Raw genomic sequence first — 11,458 nt, 5'->3', positions numbered from 1 at the left:
TGAAATATTGGAGGAGATATTTATTGCACAAACCTTAGAAAAAAGGTTGACCTCTTTCATCTGTAAATATCTTTCAAAAATGGGAAGAAAAAGGTGAACAAATCAACAGAAAAGTAGGCAGAGAACTGCTAAGACATTCTGCAGAACAGGAAAAAAATGACCCATAAACATACTCATCTCACTCATGATAAGAAAAGGCATGGGGCTGGAGAGGTGGCTCAGCGGTTAAGAGCACTGTCTGCTCTTCCAAAGGTCATGAGTTCAATTCCCAGCGACCACATGGTGGCTCACAACCATCTATAATGTGAACTGATTCCCTGTTCTGGCAGATGTAAATGCAGATAGAACACTCATATACATAAAATAAATAAATCTTTAAAAAAAAAAAAAAAGGCAAACAAAACCACGTAGAGATAACCTTCCACTCCTCAGGTTGGCAAGTGTCTCCACAATTGTCAGCATGGTCTGCAGGTGACATCGCATGAACATTGAACGACCTGTGCCACTGCTGAGACTTCATTGTGCTGCACGGGCTCAGGACCTGCAAGCTTGGAAACAGAAGTCTGCTGACGGTGTTCACTGCACACTTGTCCATAGCAGCAAAACTGCTATGACATCCCAGCATCCCTCAGTGGAGGACTGGCCAGCAGGAACGGTGTTGTAGATGCAGATGTTAAAAACAACATGAGAGTGTCTTATGACTTACAAGACTGTAGGATACAATAGTAAGAGATTAAGAAAGAGGAAGAAAAAGGAACACAGAGTTTTATTTGAGTACTCGCTGATAAAATTGTGTAGATGATAAAATTGGATGGGTAAGGTAAGTAGAACTTCTCTTCCATATATGTCTTATGCAATAGAATGGACTTTTGTTTGCTTCTTTGTTGTTTGTTTTAGGGGTTGGGAACTGAACCCATGACTCAGAGCACAAACCATGGGCTCTATCATCAAGCTATCCCCCAGCCTCAGTACAATTTTACATCTTATGAGTGAATTCTACCCTCAGAATATTTTCAAAGGTCTTGCATGATCTTTATGGCGTTAGCCAGAGCGTTAAAGGGAATCCAAGCTACCTGACTGTCATCTCTAACAGTGTCTAGCTAATTAGTGGTGCCAATGAAAGGAGAGAGGAGAGTGCTGCCAGATTTCACTAATACGACACCCCCTCCCACATCACTTAGACACTCCACAACTCAGGTGACAGATATCTAGTCCTTCCAGGGATTTTCCAGGACCTTCTCTCATTGCTAATAACACTTTCAAAATGCACCCTCTGTGCATGGAATTCAAACATGGAATTCAAGGGGGTCTGTCTACACATCCCAGTTTCTGGTGTAATTGGACTCTTGCAGAAACACTCTGTGCAGGGAGAAAAAACACCAGGTCACACAGAAAACATCCATACAACATCCATCCATCCCTACATACATATATACATACATACATAAACATATAAACACAAAAGGTCACATTAAATCTTGGTTTATTTAGTGAACTATTAAAAATTACACTGAAGTTGTTTTCTGACTTCTGGAGTAGATGCAAGTTATTTCAAGATAGCACTCCACTTACTCCAGGGGAGAATCTGATCACAGATTCTGGAAAAAGGCAATCCTTTAGTCTTACCTATGCCAGCCATAGCTGGGACTACCAGAGTATTGCTGCACTGAGTTCATGAACATATTTCTCTGACCAGAACTCTGATTATATCTTTATTCATTTCTCTTATAATTACTTAGATCAAATACTGGGATTATATTCACTATGTCCCACATTTTCAAAACTTCTCCAGTGATGACCATTAGTCCACCAGGTGTATTTCTTGAGTGGGCATTTTTAAATTCTTGTAATAAATGTTACTTGGTAAATTATGAACCCAACTGAGGCTTATGTTCAAATCTAGTATCTTTAGAACTTCTTTATAACAGACCATTAGTGAGGATAAGAAAATGAATCCATAATGTCTTTCTGTCTCTAGTAAGCTGCAGGGGGGGGGGGGGGACAGGAAGACATGGGACTGGGAAGGGCTTGCCACCCTTGCCTCTTGAGGTCCCTGGAGGACAGTCTAGCCTCAGCATCTCTTTCTTAACACCTGCTGCAAAGCCCTCATTTTGCATTGCCATTGGACTTTCAGATCCCTCCATACCGTTGACCTTTCTAGCTGAGGATGTGACTTTTGACTCACCCTTGGCCTGTGGGTCAGCAGTTAAGCTGTCCATTATCCCTAACCCCTTTCATCTTTTGCCTTTTTAAGGACAATGCCAGTCATGCATAATTTCCTATTTATTTTGGCTATCTCAAGCCATTCTTAGGTGATGAAATTCACAAGGCAGGTGCTGTAAGGGCTATTCTTGGATGGTAATTATGGGAAACTTTGGAAAGAAGCCTTAGACTGAACATGCAGCTTCATTTTAATGGCTTTCTTTTTATCAGGGGAAGGCTTGCTTAAATTCTGTTGATGATTGTTTCTGTTTTTCAAGACAGGGTTTCTCTATGTAGCCCCAGCTGTCCTAGAACTAGCTCTGTAGGCCAGGAAAAATGGGTCATTGAGTGAAGCCATTTTATTGGCTCAGGTAAAACGTGTAGGGTTTTTGGAAAGAGGAGAAGGTATGATGGGCCCAGGCTTGCAGGTGGCCTTGTTCCTGCAGTCTCGTGTTTGTACGTAGATCATAGTAGATGATGCACTGAGAGTTTGGTAGCAGAGGAGCGATCTGATCACAGCTGTAATTTGAGGACAATTAGGGAGCCATATGAGCCTGATGTAGTGACACCTGCCTGTAATCCCAGGGGAAAAGAGGCTGACACAAAAGGATCATGAGTTCAAGGCCATGGGGATCATATGTGGCTAGAAAAGAAAAGAAGAAAGGGAAAGAAGATAACACACTGCTTTGAGGACATGGGCTAATTTTCTTTCTAAGCTTAGGACCACGAGTTGTGGAGAGTTTGTTTGTTTGTTTGTTTTCCAAATCAGGACAGTGACCGTAGAGTGGAGAGGTAGGTGGATAAGCTTAGTAAATTTATGAAATTATATGATTTACTTTCTTAAATAATTTATTTGTGATAAATTAACAGTTAAATAGCAAATTGTAATCAATGGTCAAGAACTCCCAAAACATACCAAGAGATAAAAATCTTTGGCATATCTACTCACATTCTACAAAGCATGATAATTTCGTATCACAGAAAGAACATATAAAGACCATTAAATGCTTCCAGGAAGAGATTAACATAACAGTAAGGCGCTTCTTTGTTTTCAATTCCAAATATACAGTGACTGATCAGTACCGTGGAAAGGCTGGAGAGGGTCAGGAGGCAGGCATCCTGTCCAGGTCTCTGCTGATGGCCCACCTTTGGAACATCACTCTGAAACTCCCTGGACCTGTTTTCTCCTCAATGAAATGGAGTAACCAAGCAGACAGTCTATATAAAACAAGTCCTGCTTGGATGTGGTTTCTAAACATCTCCACTAGCGTCTAAAGCAGACCAAACACTCCCTTTAGTCCAAGAAACAGAGAAGCATAGTTACAAAATTTGGCTTAACTCTTCTGTTAGACTCAAATCACACAGAAACAGATGTAGCATTCAGTGGATTGTAGTGCATTTGAACCATGAAGTCTCACTGCTAGGACCACCAAGCCTTGACATGAAGACACCAAAGAAAACCACAGAGGGAGTTTTGAACTAGCTTACAGTCTCACACATATCATGACTGGCCTTTGGACCTCATGTGATTACAATTCTTTTTTTTTTTAACAGTCATGTTAATTTTATACAACTTGGTATAGAAATTTGAAGTTGCATAAATATTTTAAGGAGAACATCACATATTATAATATTGCAAAGGTTTATTCATCTATGAAAGGATTTCCTCTAGGTTTTAAAATAATTATCCCCCTCATTTAGCGTAATGATAACTCAACGTCCTCACGTCATTTTGGTGTCCCCTGTAGTATTTGCAGTTGGAGGCCCTCTCCGAGTACAGACAAAAGCTGCAGCAAGCAGGCAAAAGAGTGCATTTTGTGCATAGCACAAAAATTCTGCATTTAGGGACAGAGGTCCTCTGTGCTGTCCTCATGTCCAAAGAAGCTAAGTAAAAACAAAGCCACCCCCAAATGTATTGTTTTTAATCTAATGCCAGATGAGAAGGTGGTGTTACTCACTTGACAACTACCATAAAAACTTTGAAATGTTTCATTGCCTGGTAATTTGGGAACAAGCTTGAATCTCCCCAGGCTGGTAAGAATCATATGCACATTGGGGGTAGAAGAAAGGAATCCTTTAGCCTCTGTGCCTATGTGTCTCCATAATCTATACTTTCTGTGGGGACATTAATCAAGGGCAAGTTACATAAAGGACTTATGGGGAAACCCGTTGTGCTACAAGTGCATTAGCTAACTAGACCTCAGTGATGTAATGATCGTGCCACTTATAAAGAAAATGCTTCTAGAGCAAGAAGCTTCCATCTCTGTGTTGTGTAGACATTGGAAATTTATAACCACAATCCGTAGGTTTCTCACATGTGATTTGCAAGATTATAAAGCCAAAAGAACTAAATGTTCTAGAGATAAGACATTATCTGCACTTGGGGCTTAGCCACGGGATTTATCTTTGAGTCCAGCCACCATCAAGGCCAGGATGCTGTGTGATGACGACTATAGTGTGCTATGGTCATCTATAGCGTGCTACTGTCTTACTGGCTGCTACCCTGCCCCCAGCTTAAGACTGTGAGACGGGAAGGCAAAGTTAAAGGCACTAGTACATGAGCATCTGGTATTCCATTTCCATTGTTTACCCTCAGTGAATCAGAGGATGACAACATTTGGATTTTCATGATTATCCTTGAATTTTACAGGACTTCACTCAGCAGGAATTTGGGCCGAATTAAAAGCATCCATATCAAATGTGTCAAATTGAGGAGTTTGCTCCCTCATTTTAGCTGATTTTTCTAAGAAAGCTATGAAGTCCAGTTCATACATTATCAAGGTTTTTCTTCACAGGGATGAAATTTACTATTTGGTTTCAGAGACAGTATATATATCAAAGGCTCAACTGAAGTAGAATGGCACGATTCTACAGAGGTCGAAGGAGACCGGACTTTTCCACATACAATCTCCACCGCTCTGCTGGGGTGGGAGGTAGGAAGGACACCTCCTTCCAGAGAGGGCCCCATGGCTCTCCCAGGTTGTTTTCTACAGCGGCTACCTTGTCATTCATCAGTCTTAAGATTTTCTGTATTTGCCCTCAATCAAACACATCTCCTTTTTCAAAGTAAACTTTACAAGCCTTGTGCATTCACGCGACATCCAGTATACGGAAGTCCTCATTACTGGTCATGAGTGAGACAGCAGTTTTAAACTTACGGTTGTTTTGTTTTGCTTTTTTTATTTGTAATATTTTAAATGTCTCGTGCTGATTTATAGAACATACAGTAGCGAGCTGCTCTGCCTGAAGTTCTGGGGTCATGAGGCCAGAGCAACACTGCTCAAGCCTCCTTTCGGCTCTCAGCAGCAGTCCGGGTCAGTTCCGGCGGCATACCTCTCGGCAGCATGAAACCACGTGACTCTAGTCCTGCCCTGCGGGCTGACAGTCACGGCCACCCTAGGAAGCCCCGTGGCTTGGGCCAGGGGAAGAAACTCTGTAGTCAGAGTTTCTGTAGAGCAGAGTTCTGTCATCCACATCTGGCAGGTGGGGCCCTTGGGGAAAGAGCCCCAGAACGCTTCCCTGAGCAGCTACTCCTGTTTGCTGTCGGCTTTGCTCTCCCAAGACCTTGACCAAGAAGTTGATATACCTCATTGCCAAGCGAAGTGTTTCATTTTTGCTCAGCTTCTTGTCTGGCGGGTGAGTGGGAATGAGCTTCCTCAGCTTGGCGAAGGCGCTGTTGACATTCTGCTGCCTCCACCGCTCCCTGGTATTTGTGAAGATCTTTCTGGTCATGTCCAGGTTCCTGAGACGGGAGAGAAAAGGGGCTTTGGTAGCCAAGACCTTGTAAGAGGCAGTTATAATCACATGTCCTTCCAAGAACCTGCAGCGTTAGAGCTCGGCTCAGATCTTAGGAAATCCATTTTGAGTTTTTTAAGACGTTTTTTAGAAATGTCGTTTTTAAGAAGTCAGAAGAAAGGGCAAACGAAAAAAACAGCACTCTGTGTATAGCTCTTTTCCCCTGGTTATTTTGAAGTCACCGGTTACAAAACTGCACCTTGTCTCCTGCATCCCCCTCCCCCACTTTTTGAGACCGGAGCTCATGTATTCCAGGATGGCCTCACAGCGTGCAGCCAAGGACGACCTTGAACATCTGAGCCTCTTGCCTTCACCTCCTGAATGCCAGGGTTGCAGCACGTGCCACCATTCTCGGTTTGTGCATGCCGGGGGTTGAACCCAGGGCTTCATGCGTGCTAAGCAGCGCTCCACCAACCAAGCTACATCTCCAATCCCGCCACTTCCTTTATAACCTAACTTTCCCAGCTGATCAAAAATCATCTACAGCATAGAATTGCATACATGTGTGAGTAAAATATATATTTAGCCTGTGAAGTGTTGGCTGTGAATGTGCAGTGAATTAAGAACTTTTAAGAAGTGAGAAAAAGCCATCCTCTCAGGTTTCATCAAGAAAATGGTCTTTGGACTGGAGAAGACGGGGCAACTCTCCTTGCTTTAGCTGATCTCATCTGGAAGATTGGGCCCCAGTCTCCAATGGCACATCTGAGGATTGTGAGCAGGCTGCAAAACGGCTGTGAGACCCAGATTTATGAAGACAGACATGGGAGTATTCAGCCTGATGAGAATGAAAAGGACAGGCACTGTGACACAGATCTCTAAGGGACACCTGGACTTCTTGGCATCCCCATAGCTGACCTTTTCCACATATGGAAAGATCATCAAATACTGCTGAATCTCATTTTGCCATCTGTACTCTTAAAGGCATGAAACACCCCCCCCCCCCACTTTTCCCAGGTGGTCTGGACTAGTGCTTTGTAGTGGGAACCATCAAGAAACACTGGCAGATAAGCCAACACCAGACCTAGGCAGTCTGTGTTTGTGGCTCACTGTGTCACTTGCTGCTTGCTCCAGCCTCAGCGTCCACGGGCACTTCACCCGAGGGATGTGTATCGCTAACTCACTCTACCTTTTCCCTCATGCCATTTCCTTTTTCTTGAACTTCTTCTCACGTCTCCCCCAACTCTTTAAAGAGCTGCTCTAAGCCGGGCCTGGCACTGCAGGCCCACAGTCTCAGCTACTTAGGGGCCGAGGCAAGACGATTCCAGGTTCAGTCCTCCTGGGCAGGGGTACTTGCATGAGGGAGGCCTGAGGTTCACGCCTGATATTAGGGGAGGGATCAGCCCTACCCAGCCTGCTCCTAACCCTGACTGTGTGAGAGTCTTCATAGCCCGGCACAGTACTCTCTGGAGACACTGGGATCAACTGCAGCCCACTGTCAGCCGCGCCATCTCAGGAGGGAGCCGCAGCGCACACTGCTGTGCTGTCAGTGTTTTGTGGATGGAGGTATTCAATGCAGTATGTAGGACATTTTCCTACTTTCTTATAAAACACACTTTGCCTCGGTGATTTTGCCCCACTGTAGGCTAAGGTAAGTATTCTGAGCACGTTCAAGGTAGACTGGTCTAAGTTAATGATCTTCAATAGCTCAGGTGTGTCAAATACGTTCTCAGTGTGTACGTTCAACCCGTGGCAGACCCTGGAGGAGCGGTCAGAACTACATCTCGGGGCATGGCTTTATCGGACTGCTGCTGGGCCCTGAGGAGCTAGCTGCCTTCCGTTTACCCGAGGGAGGAAAACAGATCCTGTAGAGGCAGAGAAGCAACACCTACAGGTTAGAGCCTGCTTCCAAGCAAGCCACACCTCCCTGGAAAACAGATGGGTGGACTAGGTTTCATCCTCTTTAGAAATGTACACTGCCCCATTAGCTTCTACCTACCCTGCGTCATTTCTGAATATGTTGGTTTTCGGTTCCACAATAGAAGTATGCTGTCAGGACTTTACCCGACTTCCCGACACAGAAAACTACACCTGAGCCCTGACCAGGGGGACTTGAAGACAGAAAGAAAACGATTAGGTTTTGTTCATCGCCAGCCAGGACTGAGGGGGCAAAGTTGTCTTATCAAAAGAGGGTTTAGCTCACAGCCAAGTCAACTCTAGTCCCATGGGGAGTGGGGTCCCTTTCAAGCTGGGAGGAAAGAAGATTAGGCAGGGTAAACTGGTTGTGGTGTTTTTCTGAGAGGGCTGGAGCCCATTGTACTAGACAGACAGGAGGAACAGTGAGAGAAAAGAAAAAAGAGAGAAAGAAGAAGAAAAAAAAGACTCTTGTACAAGGTAGCCTGCCATCCTAGGGCTGCTTGGTAATTACTTGTTGATTTAGCCTCGAGTGTTTACTCTCCTTCTCCACGGGGAAACAGAAATCAGTGACTTAATAAGCTGGAAAAGCTCAAAATAGAGGCCACTGGAAAATCGCTGCAGTGCTTCTTAAATCAAAGGAAAATTGCATTTAGTGTTTTTCCAGTTGCAAGGTCTGATTGCCGCTAATGTTGATTTCAGCGCAATACAAGAGAGGGAAAATTCCACACCAGATGCCTTGGATAGCTGTTGAAATAAGGCCAAGCATCGGTGTCACAGCTGAGGACTCCCACTAGGTTAAGGTTCACTGGCTTTTTTTTGTGTGTGTGATCTAGGGAAGCTTGGGTTTTCAGTCCACTCAAACCAATCATTTTCAATATATATTAGTTTCTATGTTGAAATTTTAAATGTACAAGTTAAATTAAAGAGACATAAAAAATCAGTTATTCTTAGAAGTTATTAAAATACTAAAATAAAAATGAAATATAGGGAGTACATTTGCTTTATTTTTAACACATTAAAAAACTACACATTTTATCATCATTTCTGAGAAGTGATTTTTTAATTTTTTTTTTTTTTCAAAAGATCTGCAACATTTGGGATATGAGATGCAAGTATCTGGGACGTCTACTGCTGACAAATTGGCCACAACTGCCTTGTCTAGGATAAGACTTTGCTACTGTATTATATTTTAAATCACAGTATCCGAACAGCCACTATATATATAATTGGGTATTTCCTGTGTCTGTGTGTTTAGAGCAGTTAAAGTCATTATTCAGAGAAGGGAACCAAGGGGAAAAAAAAAAAAAACAGGTTTACTTTCTTTAAAACCATGTCGACATTAGTACTCTTTATCACCTATATTCGTAAATAAAGGAAATGCTACACTTAGCATAAATGTTAATTGAATTAAATTGGAATATTTCTTTATTCAAGTTCACGGAACTCTTGAATTCTATCCACATATCCCTCGGTTGGTAGGGTTATAGACTCAAGTTAATAATAATAACAGGCCTGCAGAATTGGCTCAGTTACAAGCACTGGCTATCCATCCAGAGGACCTGGGTTCAATTCCCCATACCCACATAGCAGCCCATAATTATCTGTAACTCCAATTCCAGAGGACCCACTCTGGACACCAGGCATGAAAGTTGGGCACAGATACATACCCAATAAACATAATTTTTTTTAATTAAAAAAAAAAAAGGATCATAAGTTCAAGGCCTGCCTGGACAACGTATCTCACTCCAGCGTGGGCACTATAGAAAGCATCTGGACAAACGCCATGTTAAATAAATCGTAGATACATTATATTGTCACCAGCGAAGGTAACACATGACCGGAGAAAATGACTCCTAGAGAAGGTGGCGCTGCTCTCAGGCGCCCGCAGCTCCTGGACCCAGAAAGGCACAGAAGTCCAGTCTCACACTGCTGCAGGGTTCACACAGCTCTTTTGTTCTCAGGATTTTCGGTCTACGTCCTGCAGCCTGATCCTGTGTGTTGTACCTCACAACTTTGTCTTGGCAGCGTAGCCACTCCACAGGAAGAAAGCTCAGCAGCCATTTGGACAGCGAGATTGGGACTAACACTAGGCACGGCTCTGCTCTGTTAAGAAGGAAAACTTTACAAGGAGGCCTGAGGGTAGAGGGCAGCGGGGGAGGAGAAGAGGAAGGGACTAAAACACAGTTCATTTGGAAATGTTACCACGATGCCCAGCACCTTCTATGTTGATTTTTAAGAAGTTATTCTATGCCAGTTAAAAATAAATAAATAAATAAACCGTACAGGGAAGGTTTCCCACCTACCTACTTAACCCATCCACTGCCCGTCACTGCGGGTCTGGGGTTTACAGGCCCAAGCTCACTCACGCGCGCGCACACGCGCACACACACACACACACACACACACACGCTCACAGTTTAGCGCCCACTCCATTGGGCGCGCTGCTCTGGGAGCCGGAGATTCCGAGGCGCGCTGGACGCCAACGCCTCGCAGCCCGCACGCACTCGATCTCTGCCCGTTCTGTCCAGTCTGCTGCTTGTCCCGTGAACCCTCTTCGCTTCCCAGCGATCCCTTTCCCACCCTTAAAAAAACCAAGTCGTTTCACCGCAGCGAGCCATTTCGCGTGCCCGATACGTTCTTTCAGGAGTCGTCGGAGGGTCGCCAACAGAGGTCTGGGGGTGACGTGGGGAGCACCGGGGATGCGCTGGGGCGGAGGGGGCGGCCCCCGCGTTCCAGCGACAGTGCTCCGGACAACACGCCCCCCAGGTGCCGCGCCACCGCCGCTGCCCCGCTGCAAGTTCCCGGGTCACCCAACGAGCCCCCTCCGTGGCTGCTCCCACATCGCCACCTCTCCCTCCTGTGTTTTCTGGGGCCTACCCGGGGGCCCCGTGCTCGTGCCCGCTCCCACGCCCCTCAGCCAACGCACCTTGTCGCCGGGGCTGGGAGCCGGCGCAGTCACCGTGGCTGTCGCGGCGGCTGTCCGTGTGCGCCCTCGCCTGGACGCTGGGCCTCCGCCACCGCCTTTATAGGACACCGCCCTTTGTCTGGCGACGACGGGAGCGGGGAGGGGAGGGGGGCTTCTCACAGAGGACCCCCGCCAGTCCCTCCCCACTTGGCCTTGTCAGCCCTCCCAAGTACAACAGTCAAGAAGCAGTGGAAGGAGGAGGACCCCTCTTTGTCTAAGGCTTTAGGGGAGGGGTTGCTGACTCCAACCTCCTCTTACAGACCAGCATCCCAATGCTTCTCTTGTTAACTCACTCACCCGGTGCCTTTTCAAACCCCAGTGCTGAGCTCCAGAGCCCCTAAATGAATTTCAGGGATGCAGGCTATAACCTGCAATTTCACCAAATCCCCCCAGGAAATGCAGACACACAACAAAGTTGAAACACACCGCGCTGGGCAGATTGGCGGATGCATAACATGGGTCTGGTCTGGTTTTTCCTGCTGGTCAGCACAGGGCGTGGTTATTTCAGGGATGGAGGGACTCTGCCCTTGCCACGCTTCTTCTGTCCTGTATCTCTCAGAATCATCGGAGAAAACCCAAGTCAGCTCTCTGTCACTTCTCAGCTCTAAACTCTTTGGCGGCTCTCCATTTCATTCAAAGCTA

At 45.4% G+C, this 11,458-nt stretch overlaps 1 protein-coding gene across 2 annotated transcripts; it reads right to left on the bottom strand.

Moving 5' to 3' along the window:
* Positions 1–3,080: 3,080 nt before the first annotated feature.
* Positions 3,081–10,865, bottom strand: Tal2 (TAL bHLH transcription factor 2). 2 transcript variants are annotated; one of them, XM_021654854.2, is made up of 2 exons: positions 10,778–10,865; positions 3,081–5,944 (listed from the first exon to the last, which is right to left on the bottom strand). In XM_021654854.2, exon 2 carries the CDS (start codon positions 5,932–5,934, stop codon positions 5,599–5,601), a length of 336 nt encoding a protein of 111 aa, XP_021510529.1. In that variant the 5' UTR covers positions 5,935–5,944; positions 10,778–10,865; the 3' UTR covers positions 3,081–5,598. The 2 variants fall into 2 exon arrangements, with proteins under 2 accessions (XP_021510529.1, XP_060235912.1); XM_060379929.1 differs by lacking the exon at positions 10,778–10,865 and adding an exon at positions 10,266–10,617.
* Between the last annotated feature and the right edge of the window lie 593 nt (positions 10,866–11,458).

Source organism: Meriones unguiculatus, chromosome 3 (assembly GCF_030254825.1).
Source record: "Meriones unguiculatus strain TT.TT164.6M chromosome 3, Bangor_MerUng_6.1, whole genome shotgun sequence".
Classification (NCBI taxonomy): Eukaryota; Metazoa; Chordata; class Mammalia; order Rodentia; family Muridae; genus Meriones; species Meriones unguiculatus.
The sequence above is the reverse complement of the archived record's forward strand: the minus strand, read 5'-3'. Positions and strand labels throughout refer to the sequence as shown.